This window comes from Budorcas taxicolor, chromosome 20 (assembly GCF_023091745.1).
Source record: "Budorcas taxicolor isolate Tak-1 chromosome 20, Takin1.1, whole genome shotgun sequence".
Classification (NCBI taxonomy): domain Eukaryota; kingdom Metazoa; phylum Chordata; class Mammalia; order Artiodactyla; family Bovidae; genus Budorcas; species Budorcas taxicolor.
The window spans coordinates 40,113,777-40,131,144 of record NC_068929.1 but is presented as its reverse complement, the minus strand read 5'-3'; the positions used below and the strand labels follow the sequence as shown (position 1 = coordinate 40,131,144).

Below are 17,368 nucleotides of genomic sequence, written 5' to 3'. Positions count from 1 at the left end.
TTACTCTTTTAGTGCTACTTGACTTTTCATGTGGTGTTTTGTCTTTTTTTCTCTTTTTAACCTCCTTGAAAAGTCATATGTCTTTTGAGTACTGCGAACCAGGGTAGCAATTGAGGGTTCAGTGGGGAACAAATTCCTGCCCAGGTGAAGCTTCCTGTCAAGAGCCATTACATATAGTAAAATAATGTCAATCAGTCTATTCATCTTACTTGTTTTCTTTCCTACAAGGTCCTTGGAAGATGGCAAGCCCTAAGATATTCCTGTTTAAAACTAAAATAGCATCTAATGATTGTTGGTTATTTTTATTAATTGAATTTCATGTATTCATGCCTGAAGAATTTTTTAAGGCATATACATGGCAAACCGTTTGTATTTCTTCCTACATTGCTGTCATTGTGTAAATTAGGCAACTAAAGCATAATAAAAACATGTCTGTATTTTAAAATATTATGGGGAAGTTGAGCTTTGGTGATGTTCCACTTTGGTTGTGATTACCTTAAATGAAAGCAGAAAGGACGATACTCAAGTACTCTCAAGTGTGCTTCAAACCAAAGTCTGTAGAAGCCCCAGAATGCTTAAAACCTTGATTCTTCATGGAATGTCAAAAACCAGGTCAATCTGAATCCCTGACCCTACCCTGTCATTCATTTAACCTGTAGCCTGGGCAGCCAGCAGTGAAGGATTTTCAACCTTGTCAGATAAGCCCAGACTGTATGCTCACTCTGTTCCTGATTTGTTTTCTTCCCTTTGGAACAGGTCGTGGTGGCCGGGTTGGAACCCATGGAGGCACTCTGTCTTCATACATTGTGAAGAACATTGCTTTGGACAAAACTGACGACAGCAATCCCCGGGAAGCCATTTTGCGGCATGCCAAGGCGGCCGAGGACAACCCATACTGGGTTTCTCCAGCATACTCCAAGTAAGGAACCAGCCTTTTAAAATAGAACATTTTTTATGTTAACAAATTGGGTAGAACATAGCTTTGCGGTTCTAACCTCTCCCTTTCTCTTTTATTCTTAAGCATGAGAAATAGGCCAGGTACTAATGGTCCAGAAACATAGGCATTTGTTTATATCTGAGGACTCTAAAATTCTAAAGTTTTAAACTAGGCCACTTCCATCAGAGTTATACCAGTATTCTTGCCTGAGAAATTCCTTGGACAGAGGAGCCTAGCAGACTCCAGGCTATGAGGTCACAAGAGTCAGACATGACTGAGCACTCACACAAACCCATTATGGGGGTTCCCTGGTGGCTCAATGGTGTAGAATCCACCTGCCACTGCAGGAGACGTGGGTTTGATCCTTGGTGGGATGATCGCCTGGAGGAGGAAATGGCAACCCACTCCAGTATTCTTGCCTGGGAAATCCCAAGGACAGAGGAGCCTAGTGGGCTACAGCCCGTGGGGTTGCAAGAGAGTCAGACACGACTTAGCGACTAGAACAACAACAAAACAACAAACCAGTTATGTGAAACTCATTCTACCTGTGATTTAAAAAAAAAGAAAAAGAAAATCACTGCCTATATGCGTTATCTTAGTTGTGAAAGTTGCTCGGTCGTGTCCGACTCTTTGCCACCCCATGTATATACAGTCCATGAAGTTCTCCAGGCCAGAATACTGGAGTGGGTAGCCATTCCCTTCTCCAGGAAATCTTCCCAACCCAGGAATTGAATCTAGATCTCCCGCATTATGGGTGGGTTCTTTACCAGCTTAGCCACCAGGGGAGCCCAAGAATACTGGAGTGTGTAGCTTATCCCTTCTCCAGGGCATCTTCCCGACCTAGGAATCAAACCAGGGTCTCTTGCATTGCAGGCAGATTCTTTATCAGCTGAGCTATAGTTAGGGTTAAAAACAGGAGAAGGAAATAGCAACCCACTGCAGTATTTTTGCCGGGGAAATCCCACGGACAGAGGAGCCTGGCATGCTGCAGTCCCTGGGATTGTAAAGAGTCGGACACAACTTAGTGACTGAACAACAAAAAGCAAATGAAGAGGAACAGTTTGTAGGATCCATTATTGAGGATTAACTTTTATTTGTAGAGCTGGTTTGTAAGTAATACTTAACACAGGCAGAGTAGAGCCTGCCAGTTCAGATTCCCTCAGTTAGCTTAACATGGGTGAAGCTATGGTTAGACTAGTGATTAGACTTACAGAAAAATCATAAAAACTGTACAGAGAGTTGTTATATACTTTTCACTCAACCTGCCCTGATGTCAACACTTTACATGACCATAGTACATATGGTAGATTTAGTCCTAATTTTTTAAGGAATCTCCATAAATAGTCTTTTGAGCTTTGCTTTTTTTTTTTTTTTCACTTAACAGTATAACCTGGAAATCACTGTCCATCAGTTCATAGAGTTCATTCTCATTCTTTTTCACAGCTGCATAGTGATCCACTGTGTGGCTATACAGTGATTTATTCCGCTGCTCTCCTGTGTGCGTATTTAGATTGTTCCCAGTATTTTGCAATTACTAACATGGTGAACTCTGGGAGTTGGTCAGGGAAGCCTGGCGTGCTGTGATTCATGGGGTCGCAGAGTCGGACACGACTGAGCGGCTGAACTGAATTGAACTGAACATAGTGAATAAATTTGTGTATGTGTATTTTTGTGTTGTTAGAAGTAAATCAGCTTTTTTTGTTGATATTTTTATGTATTTCTAAAGTTTTCTCTTCGATTATGAGGAAGCTGATATTTATATGCTGGAAAAAATCCTTTATAAACCAACTCAACTTACATGTTATACTGATATTGAGCCCCTATATGTGGATCATTATGATCTATGGATACTTTGCCTAAAAGTAAAACACACTGTCTTAGCTTGGGTTCCTTAGAAGCAGACCTTGAGAAAAAGACCCCTGTGAAGATGACTGAAGCCAAGAAAGAGTACAACATTAAACAGAGTTCCAAGAAGGGTCATTTTCCTTAGTATCCTACAGGGTGACCCTGGAGACCCTGGTCAGGGTCACAAGAACTGGAGTGCTTCACTCCAGCATCCATTAGTCATTGGTGATGGCTGGAGGTGGAACTGGGGGAGACAGTTAAGGTACTTCCAACTCTCTGGGGCTCCAGCAACCTGGGGACAGTCCTCTGAAAAAAGAGATGGATACTACCGCTGTGAGTGAAAGCACCCTGCAGAAAAATGATAAAGCGGTTTGAGGGCCCCTAGTGGGGAGCATCATATCCTCTACTCTATGTGTTGAAGCAGAGCTGACTTTATTGTATGACATCAGTGGTGGATGTTCACAACATGTATGAATAACCAGACAACACAGATGGAACGTCTCTGAACGGTTAGTTGGATAATATCACAACAGCTAAGAGGGTCATATCAAGGCTGGCCAGCTAAATAGTTTGCATTTAGCCTTCATTTGTATCAAATCTGTGTGCTATAAACTAATATGTGTCAACACATCCTTGGCACTCAGATATGCTTGTGGGCTTATGGATTATGCCTCTGTTGACACTTCTGTTTCTAATGGAATAGTTATTGTCTATTACCATTAGGGATTTCTTATACTTCAAAAATTTGTTTAGAAGCATACCAAAAATTATCTGAGGAAAGAAGAGTAAACAGAGCCATAGTTTAAAATTTGCCAAACATAGTTAAGTATCATTTTGATAGTGAACTGCTCCAAACAGATGTACATACATTTGTACACAGAGTAGATTGTTGCAGTGTCTCCACAAATATTGAAAAAATGTCATTTGCTGATTAATGATTTATATTAGCAGCATGAGCTTCCCAGGTGGTGCTAGTGGTAAAAAACCCACCTGGCCAGTGCAGAAGACATAAAAGTTGTGGGCTTGATCCCTGGGTTGGGAAGATTCCCCTGGAGGAGGGCATGGCAACCCACTCCAGTTTCTTGCCTGGAGAATCCCATGGCCCGAGCCTGGTGGTCTACAGCCTGTAAGTTGGACATAACTGAAGTGACTTAGCATGCATGCATATGTTAAAATCTTCTCTTTTTTCCCTGTGAGCTTTCTGTTTATGTCTTTTGCCCTTTTGTCTATTGGTCTTTATATTAAGGAGCTTAACCCTTTGTGTGTCATGTAATCCAAGTATTTCTACTAGTCAGTTGCCTTTATTTCTACTTTGTTTATGACATTTTTCCCCCAAGTGAAAAAATTGATTAAATGTGGTCAGACTTAGAGGGGTTTGTTGTTGCTGTTGTTTAGTCGCTAAGTCATGCCTGACTTTTTGGCGACCCCCATGGATTGTAGCCCACCAGGCTCCTCTGTCCATGGGATTTCTCAGGCAAGAATATTGGATTGGGTTGCCGTTTCCTTCTCCAGGGGATCTTCCCAACCCAGGGATCAAACCCAGGTCTCCTGCATTGGCAGGCGGGTTCTTTACTACTGAGTCACCTGGGAAGCCCCTGAAAAATTATATCACACACAAATAATTTCCAACATTTGTACCTGCTATTTCTTTATCTTATCTAATTGTACTGACTATTACTGCCAGAACAGTATTAAATAATAAAAGCAATAGTGCACATCCTTTTCTTAAAACATGTGTAATCACCCTTTTTGTAGATGAAAAAATGTCAAATATTGGCAATTTCATATTGTTCAGTTTAATGGTATCTCTCCATAAAGCATGACAACTTTTGAAAACATCCACATGCAAGATGTTAGAGAAGATTCAACAAAGATTTACGGAACACCTACAATGTTTCAGATATTGTTCTAAGTTGTGGTTTATGGAGCTTATATTCTGGTAGACAGAGACAGACAATAAATAAATCCATAAATGTTAGATGGTAGCAAGTGCAATGAAGAAAGATGAAATAGGGATAAAGGGGCATAGAGTAATCGAGAAAGGGGCACTATTTTCAGATACAACAATCAAGATAGAACCTCTGCTAAAGTGGTCTTGGACTTGAGTGGAATGAGGGAATGAGCCCTGCAGGTATCCTAGGTGAAGAAAACACTTTGTGGAGACGAGAGACATGTTGCTCTGAAATAGATGCTGAGTTTTATTGAAATCCTTTGTCATGTCTCTATGAATAATTTCTGCTTGTTGTGTTTTTGTTTGGGTGGGAGGTTTTTCTGGTCACACTGTGTGGTTTATGGGATCTTAGTTCCCCAACCAGGGGACCAGAGATGGAACCCTTGACCTCTGCAGTGGAAGCTCAGAGTCCTTACCACAGGACTGCCAGGGGGTTCCCTGTGTACTTCTACTTTGATCAATGAATATGATTAATCATATTCCAAAACTCCTAATAGTGAATCATCCTAGCATCTCTGATATGACCCTCACATGCTTGTGGTTTGCTCTTTGTCAGGTGTTAGGCTGCCTTCATAAAAACTTCATATGCTTTCCTTTTCTGGATATACTCTTGAACTGCCTTGTGTACCATTAAATCTATTTGTAAAAATCGGAGAGATGGTGAAACTGTTCAAGTCGGGTGCTTTTGTGGAGGAGAGAGTGAGTAGTAATTCCTTAATCTTTCTCATGCTTGTCTGTCCCCTCATGGGAAGTAGACTCTTTGGATTTTCTGACTTTTCTGACTCTGCTTGGTAATTAATATTTTCTTGGAAAAAAATTCGTCCGCATTTTCAGCTTTCTTTAAATAGAGTTAATTGAAGCAGAAATTGATTTTGTTCATTGGTTACTCTTACCCAATGGCATTTTCCTGCATCATAGGGTGGTTTAGTATTATTTACAATTGAATAATAATGTTAGCCTCATAGCATTTCTGCAAAATGGGTTGAATAGATACTGTCATATCTTTACCTTACATGTGAGGAAACTAACAATTTACAATTGAAACTAGAATTAGACTTCATTTCTCTTAATCCCTTGTAGGGCTTCCTTTGTAGCTCAGTTGGTAGAGAATCTGCCTGCAATGTGGGAGACCTGGGTTTGATCCCTGGGTTGGGATGATCCTCTGGAGAAGGGAAAGGCTTCCCACTCCAGTATTCTGGCCTGAAGAATTCCATGGACATGTGTAGTCCATAGGATCACAAAGAGTCGGACACAACTGAGTGACTTTCACTTTCCCTTTCTCTCAATCCCTAATTTAATGAGCTCTTCAGAGGTCTGTGGTCTCTCTCAATATACACCTTCCTGATGCTACGTTTTGCTCCCTTCTCTTTCCTTCCATTCAGCTTTGTCACTTCACGTTGATTGCATCCTGAGCTCATGGCGCTGTCTGTGGCGTGTGAGTTGTTAGCCTGAATTGCAGTGCAATCTCTCCTGTGGTCACCTGCTAGAGTACACTATTTTACTGCCAAAGAGCAGAGTGTTTGAAGGGAAGCTAATATTTAAAAGGGTCTTTTTGTAAAGGTCACTGTAATTGAGAACGTGTGTTTGATTGTTCTTCTTCACTGCAGTTGATCCGTGTCAGGGATGGAGTGATGAAGTGAAAATTTACTGTGTCTTGCATTATCCCAGAAAAACACAATTATTGACAGATATTACACAAATCTGCCTGCTTGCCAATGACACATACTCCCCTTTTCTCCCCAGTGATAAGAACAAAGAGCCTTAGAACCCTTTACCTTTATTTTTGAGTACTGAAGTTTCATTCCTGGCACTCGGCAATCTAATAGCCCTGAAAGTTTTAAAACACAGCAGGATCACAGAGGACTCTGGTTTAGCTACACATGGGCAGATTCAATTACAGTTTCTTGTCAAAAGATGTTGCTGTAGGGAGGGGAAGGGAGCTGGCTGGGGAGGGGGCAGGATAAAGATCCAGAATGCTATTAGCTTACACATCCCCGAGGGTAGTTGTGTGTGGGAACCTGAACCCTGGCCAGTAGCCCGACAGCCTGACAGCCATGGTCACTTTTCTTGCCAGTTCAGTTGCCATTAGTGCTGGTTCAGTCAATTTAATTTTCAGTGCGCATGTCTCATGGGATACAGGATACATGGACATGTGTGTGAGCATTAATTTTATATTAATAACATTAATTTCATATTAATATAATTTTATATCAATTAATTAATATATCATTGCCATCTATAAAGGATCCACTGAAGTCATGTTGAGTTACTAGGCAATATTTCAAGAGGTCAGTCATTGAGTGAGTGAAGATTTGTGTCAGGAAGAGACATAAACCCATAGAGAGAAGCATAACTTTTTTTCCCCTGAGTTGTGGTTGCCTGACTGTTATCACTGACCACTATATTCCTATGTAAAGGCCAGTGTTTCTCAAAGTGATTTTGTGAACTGTCTGTGTCAGAGTCGAGGGTGGGAGTGGGAAGGTTAATAATGCACATTTCTAGACTTCACCCCTGGAGAAGGAGATGGCAACCCACTCCAGTGTTCTTGCCTGGAGAATCCCAGGGACGGGGGAGCCTGGTGGGCCGCCGTCTATGGGGTCGCACAGAGTTGGACACGACTGAAGCGACTTAGCAGCAGCAGCAGCAGCAGCAGCAGCAGCAGCAGCAGCAGCAGCAGCAGCAGCAGCGGCAGCAGACTTCACCCCAACTCAGTTAGACTGAGAGATTGGAGCTGGGAATCTGCATCTTAAGTTCTCCAGGTGATTATTTTACCCACCAAAGTCTGGTAATAATTTTTAAAAGTAATGATGTAAAATAAACCACAAGTTATTCACCTTCTAAAACTTCAAATGTATGAAATAGATTATTTTGATTATAGAAATTCATACTGAAGACAAGTTATTTACATAGAAGAACATTTCCCCCAGGGTTGTTTTTTTTTAATAGTAAGCTGCTGTGTTGTATTTAATATATAAATTATTTTATCAGATACATTCTATATACAACTTTTGAAAATATAAATTGGGGAATAAAGGATATGGTAATAATGACACTGCTGTTATACCATGCCAGTCATGTTTAAAATTCATATATATATATATTCTTTTAATCCTCACAACAATCCTATGAGAAAGGGATATTATTTTTCCAATTTGGCATATGAGGAAACATATAAGTTGACCACAAGCCATACAGGTAGCAAGAGGCCGAATTGGGATTTGAACACAGGTGGTCAGGCTCCAAAGCCAAGCTTCCGCTTTTGAGTACTACAGCATATTGCTTGTCATCACAAAGCAACTGATAGTAGTTATTGGAAAAGTTGAATAATAGTGAAGCCAAAAAGATTACCGCGTGTGCCAGCATGGCGTAGTGGAAGAATGCTAGACTAGGAATCAGAAGTCCGGGGGTTTAGTTCCTGCTCCAGGGCTCACTTAACCTTCATGAGACTCTTTCCCCATGTATGAAGTAAGAGATTAGGCTACACTGATGCCCAGCTTTCATGCATGTTTTCAAATAGAAATTGTGGCACACCGTTACATACGTTTTGTAAAAGTGAGCTTAGGGAGGGCATTGATGTTACCTGGGCTGCCTCAGGCCTTTTCAAAGATTTAATCATTCTAACTTGTTTGCCCACTTATTGATAGTGGTTTTAGAAGGTTCTTTTTGTTTTGTCCTCTATTTTTTCCCCCAGTTTCCACAGGTTTCATGTATGTCCCTTTTCCTACTCACCCAGCCTTGGAACTCTCGCACAAGCATTATGAGTTAGCATATCCTGCTTAATGAGTCTGAGATATGTTTAGGTATTTTCCAAAATATTCTATCTTCATTTTCTGAAAAAGATAGAACATTCTTTTTCTTGTTTCCTCTCATCTTATGCATCCCTAATGTTTTTTATGTGTAACTGAATTACCTCACTGTATACCTGAAACATTGTTAATCAACTATGCTCCAATATAAAATAAATATTTTTAATAAATAAATAATAAAAATTATCTTTGCTTAGCTCTCCACCAAAAAGAAGGGACCATTTCAAGTGGAATCTTTTGGTCAAGCCTTTATTTAATCTTCATAATTCTGCAATTGTGATGACTGGGTCAGAGTTCATCTGTACCGTATTCATTCTAACAGGGTTAACAAGTGTGTCAGATTGTCAAGTCATGGCTATAATTGACTTTGGCTTTGAGGTTTTTGCTTCATAATAAACAGTGGGCCCTGAGCCAAAAAAGCTTGTGGTTTACAGTCACATACTGATGACTAAATATTATAAATGATTTCCCCTCATACTCATTCTGTTACCCTGGAGCTCGCTTTATGCTTTTTGAATGAATCATATCAGGAGGATATCCATAACTAAAAAGAATTTGAACTGTCGACTTCCCATTGCACCCAGAGACACTTTGAGACTTCTCTCTGGCCTGAGCACTTGAGGAGGAGTGTAGAAAGCCTAGGTTAGAGCTTAGTCAGAAGAGACAGCCTTTGAATCTTTGAAAGGGCACTTTGAATGTCTTACATAAACACTATATCCAAAAAAAATGCCCTTTTGGAAGATTACAGGGAGAATTTTTATTCATTACTGACTGTTCTATGCAAAATTCCTCTGGATGGAAAAACTGAAGATGCTTTGAGAAGCACTGCTTCAAGTGTGGCCCCAAGTTGGAGGCTAAGGTTTTTCTAAGGTGCCTCCTTTTTATCCCAGGAAGGGGGTTTGTTCTTCCTCGTTCCCAAAGTGGAAATGAGGTGGGACTCAGCTTCTGTTGGGTTTCTGTCATTGTTCTGTGCACGCTATTGCTGGAAGAAGACTCACTTTGTGCTAATAACTTTGAGAATTCAGTTTAAAAAACGTTCCAAGAGGAACACTCATCAGCAAGAAGTTTCAGCTATTCAGAATTTATAGATTTGAGAAAGGCATTTGCTTAAGCTTTTATATTTACTTCATGAAATATTAACTATTAGCAAGTGCAGAATGTTACTGAAGCTAAAACAGCAAAAAAACCATCACCCCTCCTCTGATTAGTTTATTTAACTGTTAGCGGTGATAACTATATTGCTGTCTAATCTGCTCTCCTTTTCTTGGCAACTCTAATAAACAAGATGACACATATAGTCAAGTGAAAAATGTTTACTATTTGCCAAATGAGTTAATCACACTGGAAAATAAAATTTTCACATCAGCCTTCTGTAAGTTTATTTTCAGTTAACACTTAGAAAAATGGGTAAGTGTGGGCAGAAAACCAGTGAAACAAAGAGTCTGGATAAAGTTGGACACTTCACTACTTCCTAGTGAGGCTTATTAGCTCATCCCCCCTCACCTATTGCGTTTGTGCGATGCTTGGGCTTAATGGAATGTTCCTCTTCCTTCCTTTTTCTTCAGATCAGTCCTTTTATAGGATTTTGTTTGGGGCGCCTGAGGTAAATCTGCTATGAGACTGTAAAGTTTGAGTTGACCTGTCTCTGGAGAATTCTAGAGGAGCTGATTAAACAGAAGACAGGAAATGGGTGGTTATAAAATGCCTTCTTGAAGCAGTAGAGTATATTTCTTGCACATCGTTTACTTATATGTATATTTCCCTAGTTGCTGCCATGTCTTTAGTGCCCCTTTGGTTTAGTTTTTCTACTTTTTCCTCATGGAAGCACCCAAAAGAGCCTGTGTTAAGACCAGTGTATGAATTCCATTTCTTCAAGCTGTCCAGAAAAGAATCCATTTTTTTGTGGCCGGTGACAAGGTTAGAAGGGGCTTAGAGGATTTTTTGTTGTTTATGTGTTGGTTTCCTATTGGTTTTAAAAGTAGGAATTTCTGGACCAGCTTTTAAGTGTTTTCAAAACATTTTATCTTTTTGCTTGTGTCATTTTGCTCTTGCTTGACACTCTTGATTTATTTTTACAGATGTTTTCTATGCCAAGGGCAAATTAGGCCACCCTCAGGAAAGAAATCTCCTGATTATGTTCCTGACTCTGCTGGAAGTTGCCTAATCACCTCTGTTCTTCATTGTCTTGAAAAGTGACTAAAGAAGTCTGTTTTAAATGCCCTAAATTATCCTGAATTGATTTTTTTTTTTTGGTCTTCCCTTTGTATGTATTTCCAAAAAATCTCAAAAGAAAAGCTGCTAGAAATAAATTTAAAGATAAAAATTGCTGGCAAGAAAGAATAGCTGCAAGATTTAAAGCTATAATTCTCTCATTTTGCTTCCATAAAACAGTGGCATTCCCTAGACTGGACAGATACACTCATTGCGCTAAGTCTAGTAATATGTTTTGAAGAACCTGGTCTTTCTTCAGCAGACAACATACAGTTCTTATGGAAGGTGCTGACCTGTGTGTAAGAATGTTGGTTTTGCAGGGGCAGGATGGATTGGCACGAGGGAAACTTCCTTCTGTGGGCCATATCTCCCTTCACCTCCCCATCCCATTCTCCTGAGAATTAGAGACGGCTCCTTAAACGGTGGCCCTGTGAGAATGCAAGCTCAGACTTCCTTCGCCGAGCCTTCTGTAGCATCACACAGGCCCAGCTTCTCTAGATGTGAGAAATACTTTCCTGCAGTTGGAGTAAACTCGCCATGTGTAGCAGTCTGTGTTAAGAACACAGATTCTCTGCTTTCAGAGCCCTTCTTTCCCAAGCACAGGGAGGGAGGGAGCGGCCAGCCCACACTCCTCCCAGTGGGCTCCGCCTGCCAGTGCTGACAAGGTAAGCTCAGGAAATGTTATGGCGATTGGAGATTTTTATTGAATCTAATAAAACATTTGGATCTGTGTTTGGTAATCTTTTAATTTTTTTCTAGAAATATTTATCTGCAAGCAGTCAGAAACTAGAAAACAAAGTCTGGCCTCGCACCACAGATGGTTTGAGAAGCACTGCTGCAGGCACAGCCTTGGGTTGGAGGCCAAGGCTTTTCCTAAGGTGCCTCCTTTTTTCCCGGGAAGGGGGTTTGTTCTTCCTCATTGCCAAGTTCAGGAGCCTAGTCTTTTCCTTTTTTAATTTTGGTAAAATACACAGAACGTGAAATTGGCGATCTTAACTATTTGATGGTATTAAATACATTCACATTGTTGTGCGACCAGTCCCCAGAACTCGTTTCATCTTGCAGTACTAAGGTCTATGCCCACTACACAGCAACTCTTCGTTTTAATCTGTTGATATTGTCTTTTGATGTGCAGTTTTTAATTTTGATGCAGTCCAGTTTACCTGTTTTTGCTCTTGCCTGTGTTTTTGGTGTCATATCAAAAAAAATGACGAAATCCAATGTCATAAAACTTTCTCCTGTGTTTTCTTCTTAAGGCTTTATCATTTTTGCTCTTAGGTTTAGGTCTTTGATTGATGCTGACTTAATTTTTGTACATGGTATAAGGTAAGGGTCCAGTTTCATTGCATATGGGTATACAGTTTTCCCAATGTTTTTTGTTGAAAAGAGCCCAGTTTTATACTCAGCTATTATCTACCTGGGCAGCAAAATGAAAGGAAAAGGTGGTAAGCAAGCATTGCTGGGAAAATTTGAACACTGGTTTATGCCTTAATTTTGGCAATTTGGGGAAGGGGAACATAGCTATTGAATGCTCAGTGGAACACGAGAGCGCAGTGTCATGCTTTGATGTGTACACATAATACAGCTATTTTGCTGACAACATTTTTATTAGTTCAAAAGTGGCATTTAAAATAAATTCATGGAGTTTCACAAATAAGACCTTCCAACTTTCCAAACAAGTTGATACCCCTTGAGTTAAAATACCTGGAGAGAAAAAGGAAACTGTTGTGGTCTGGTAATTGAAAGTGACAGTCTTAGTGACCCTCATATGAAAATTTACTCAATGAATTTGGCGGAGTTCAATTATAGGGAAGGGGAAGGTTATCTCCTTTGAAAAACTAAACTCTTTTTCTTTTGTCTCGGCTTCTAGGAAATTAGTGCTAAGTTTTATGCTTGGTTATATATCTTTTCATCTTTTTGTTCTTGACCTTCTACTTATTTGTTTTGTTTGGATTTTCTTTATAATTCAGTTTTATTGAGGTATAGTTTATTTACAATAAAATACAAAATGCACCCTTTTCAAGTCTTAACAAACGTTTACACCTGTAATCACCACTTCAGTCAAGATTATACAATGTCTCTATTCACACAAAGCGTTCTCCCATGCCTCTTTGCCATCATTACTGCTTTTCTGCCCCTTGTTAAATAGATCCATTGATTCTATGCCCTTCAGTGTTTGCCACTAACCTACTAAAAATACTTCTGGAAGTAGGTGGATTATAAGGGGAAAAAAGTGACTACATAAATGAAATAGCCTTTTCAAGCTCTAGGTTTTCTTCCTGTGACCTGTCATTCAGTTTCTTTTTTTATATCGCAAAAAAGCGGCACTACAGCTTCATAAGGACTTTTCTCATTGCAGCTAACTCTGATGAGCTATGAAGCATTCCCAGCTATCTTTAGAAGACCTTGTTCTGTTTAATCTCATAGAAATTAAATAGCTAGTTCTAAGGATTTATTTTTAAACTCCCAGCACATTTTATTACTAAGTAGATAGAAGAGCATTATCTCAACATAAAGGATATTTCACTTAAACACATTTTAACTCATGGTAAAATTCACAGTATTGCCTTCAGTGTGTGTGTGTGCACGCATTTTTTGGAATATATTGTTGCAAGCATCCTCAGTACACACTGCACCATGAAAGAAAGTAAAAGTGAAAGTTGCTCAACCATGTCCAACTGTTTGCGAACCCATGGACTGTAGCCTGCTAGGCTCCTCTGTTCATGAAATTCTCCAGGCCAGAATACTGGAGTGGGTTGCCAATCCCTCCTCCAAGGGATCTTCCCAACCCAGGGATCAAACCCAGGTCTCCTGCATTGCAGGCGGATTCTTTACTGTCTGACCACCATGAAAGTGAAGTCATGTCCAGCTCTTTGCAACCCCTTGGACTATAGCCTGGGGCTTCTCTGTCCATGGGATATTCCAGACAGGAGTAAGGGGATCTTCCCAACCCAGGGCTAGAACCCGGGTCTCCTGCTTTGCAGGTGGATGCTTTACCTTCTGAGCCACCAGGGAAGCTCCTGAGCACCATGGATGGTGCTAAATAGAGGAAACCAGGCACAAAATAATAGGCATCCTACAGAGACAGGACGGACACAGTGAGGCTGCTCTGTGAGACTAGGAGTCAGGATACGGTGACCCTGGGTCACGGGTTAGTGACTTGAAGGGAATATGAGGGGCTTGGGAGCAAGCCATGCTGTTTCTTCTTAAGGGTGTTGGCTTCATGGCACACAGAGTTTGTGAAAATCCAGAGAACTGTACATGTGTGAAATAATGCACTTCTCTGTCTGTATTATACTTGAGTTAATGTTAAAAACACACACTTCATCATCGTCCACCCTGGGCCTTTAGCCCTTTGGGACCCACTAATCACGTTCAACGTCCACATTTAGTGGAGTAGGAAACCAAGCCCCTGAGAGGGGAAACACCTGTTCCAGGTGACAGAGCAAGTCAGGGGCCAAACTGGGAATGAATCCCCAGCCCAAGGCTTAGCTCGAGGGCTCCTCACCACTCCAGGCTTCCAGAGGATTTTTTTCAGCCAGACAAATTTGTTCCTGTACAGGTTTGTCTATACCCAAAGGATCAATATCTTTGCCAGAAGGATGAAATATGTCATGAGCACCAGTTGCCTTGTTGTAGCATGTTAGAAAGTCAGTGGCCCTGCTTTCTAGTAACTCAGCAACTCATGACCTATGAAAGTCTGCAGCTGGTTTTGGAAATGTTAGAGTTATGACTTGTTTATAGATGTCACAACAGTGTCTTGAAGTGACAACAAGAAATGTAACCAACTGGATTGTGTATGGGGACAGTGTGGGCTCTAGGCAGGTGACTGGAAAGATAGGAACTGTGCCTAACTTGTGCATGAGGAATTCTGGTGCGTGCCTTGCATCGAAACAGTGTCTGCATGGAAAGTGGATGGTTTATGCTTCTTCCCCAGGAGAATAAAGCAGCAGCGAACAGTAATAATAAGGGTTGTTTTTTTCCTTCCAGTTTTATTGGTACAATTGACATATAGCACTGTATAAGTTTAAAGTATGATAGTGATATGATTTACAGACATCATGAAATGATTACCACAGTGTTTAATGAGCATCCATCATCTCATACAGACACAGAATTAAATAGAAAAAAATTTTTTTTGTCCTTGTGATGAAAACCCTTAGGATTTATCCTCTTAGCAGCTTTCGTATGTGGCCTAAGGCAGTTTTACTTCTCTTTATCATGGGATAGATTGCATCCATAGTATTTATTTGTCTTCTAACTTGAAGTTTATTCGACTTGAAGTTAACTTGAAGTTTTCAACTTTTAACTTGAAGTTTTCGACTGCCTTCTTCCAATTTCTCCTCGTCCATCCCCACCTCTGATAACCACAGATCTCATCTCTTTTTCTGTGAATTTGTTTGTTTTGAAGTATGATTGACCTAAAACACTGTGTTGGTTTCTGGTACCCTGCACGGTGATTTGATATTTCTGTACATATCACAGTGATCATCACGATAAGTCTAGTTACCATCTGTCATCCTATAGAGGTATTACATAATTGTTGACCCTATTCCCCACTCATTTCATACCAGTGACTCTTATTTTATAACTGTAAGTTTGTACCTCTCATCTCCATCACCTGTTTCTCTGCTCTCTATACCCCCTCCCCTCTGGCAACCACTTGGTTAGTAATATAAGGTTTTAACCCTGTTTCACTTGCCAGATAAAGGGGATTTTGACATTAGTTTACCATTCTGCAGTGACTTTCCTATTATGAACTGAACTCTAAAAGAAGATGTAAGCTGAAGTACGTCATCTGCAGATAGCATGCTTTAATGGTCCCTCATAATGCGACTTAGCAGCAGCAGCATAATGCCGTAGAGCTGCTTTTAAAAGGAAACCAGCATTACTGAGAGGGGCATAAATTATGGCCATCTGATATTTTCCTGCAGTTATTTTCTGTGTGAACGATGTAAAAAGGAATGACGTTGAACCAGGTATGTTGACAAAGCACAACAGGTCCTGATGCAAAGATTGCTCGATACGCTGTTTGTCAGTATTAGACCAGTGACGCTCAGTGGTAGATCCTACAATGCTGGATATTCGCATGCATTGACCTGGGTGTTGGGTGGAACGAATGTTCATTTGTTTTTTACTTTTGCTGACAGGTCCAAGTTACCATATATGTTATCTGTTATTTTAAACTCATGAGATAAGAAAACTCTTGCCTCAGATTCTGCTGTTTGTGTGCACTCTAATCAAGTGCATTTGGGCTACTTAAGTCTAGGAACAGCCCACAGAGTTATAAATAAAGACCGTGTAGATTCTTGCCTGGTGACTATAGTTTGGCCTCCCAAACAGTCCTGGTTATTTAGCCCAAGTTTGAGGTGGAGGGTGGTTATGGATGTGTGAGTTTCCACTGAATGTGATACATTTTCATTTTATTTAAGGAAAGGACAACATACATAGTCTGCCACAGAAGGAAAACCTTTAAAAGAATCTGAACATAATTAAATTTCCATTATCCTTTTCTTTGCCAGAAGGTTAATGATTCTCTAATAATTGAGATGTAATTGATCCCCCAAATGTGCTTCCACTTGATGAAAGTAGCAAAGTCCAATACACACTTGCTGACTAAATTTTTCCTCTCCTCTTTAATTCTGTTTTAGGACTCAGCCCAAAACCATGTTTGCCCAAGTTGAGTCTGATGATGAGGAAACAAAGAATGAGCCAGAATGGAAAAAACGTAAAATTTGAAGAATCTCCTATGAGAGCTGTTTGCATGAGGGGGAGGGATATTGAACAGGTTTGGTTTTTTAATGAAATAAAAACACATTTTTATGAACAGGTTTTGTCCTTTGCATTATTGAGCCATTCAAAAGGTTGGTAGCTACCCTTCATTAAACTTGTGTTTACATTTTCTTACCTATGACTATTGAACTATATTATAAGTAAATAAGAAGTAGATTCTTAGCCTATTACCAAGTACTTTCAGTATTTGAAGACTTTATTCAACAGTTATTGGTCTTATACCGATTGTTATAACCTTGGTGGAGGGGAACATACACTGAGACGTACATCTGTCGTGAGCAATTCTAAGAGCACGGTATGGAAATGAACATCAAAATGGTTAATATCTCTGTATAATTTCACAACAGTTGTTTACATGACTGTAAATAATTAGGCTGAGTTCAAACTGAAAGTTTGAACCATTGCCATACTAGGAAACAACGTGTATCTGATTATCCTAGAACAGCAGAAAGCAGTGATCAGGAGTTAGGAAGTGGACTTTGAAATAAGACCAGTGTGGGTTCAAATCCTAGCTCTGCTCTTTACTGTCTGGGTCACTTTAGGAGAGTTATTAAGCTTCTCTCTTCTGGACCAGGGCTCCCCAACCGCCAGGCCACGGACTGGTACCCCTTTCAGATCAGTGGCCGCATTAGATTGGAAATAAAATGCACAGTAAATGCAGTACACCTGAATCATCCTGAAACCATCTGCTCCAATCCCCACCCAGGTCCGTGGAAAAATCGTCTTCCATGAAACTGGTCTCTGGTGCTAAGATGGTTGGGGACCACTGTTCTAGAGTCAGATGATGATAGTATAACCTTTGAAGGTTTGTCAGAGCATTAGATT

The 17,368-nt window shown here is 40.2% G+C and overlaps 1 protein-coding gene across 1 annotated transcript in view; it reads left to right on the top strand.

Moving 5' to 3' along the window:
- Positions 1–16,577, top strand: part of WDR70 (WD repeat domain 70) — a 271,973-nt gene extending 255,396 nt beyond the window's left edge. The window contains exons 17-18 of the mRNA XM_052659024.1: positions 757–919; positions 16,402–16,577. Coding sequence (XP_052514984.1) covers positions 757–919; positions 16,402–16,489 — 251 coding nt within the window. The 3' untranslated portion in view covers positions 16,490–16,577. The remainder of the gene's footprint in view (positions 1–756; positions 920–16,401) is intronic.
- The last annotated feature ends 791 nt before the right edge of the window (positions 16,578–17,368 follow it).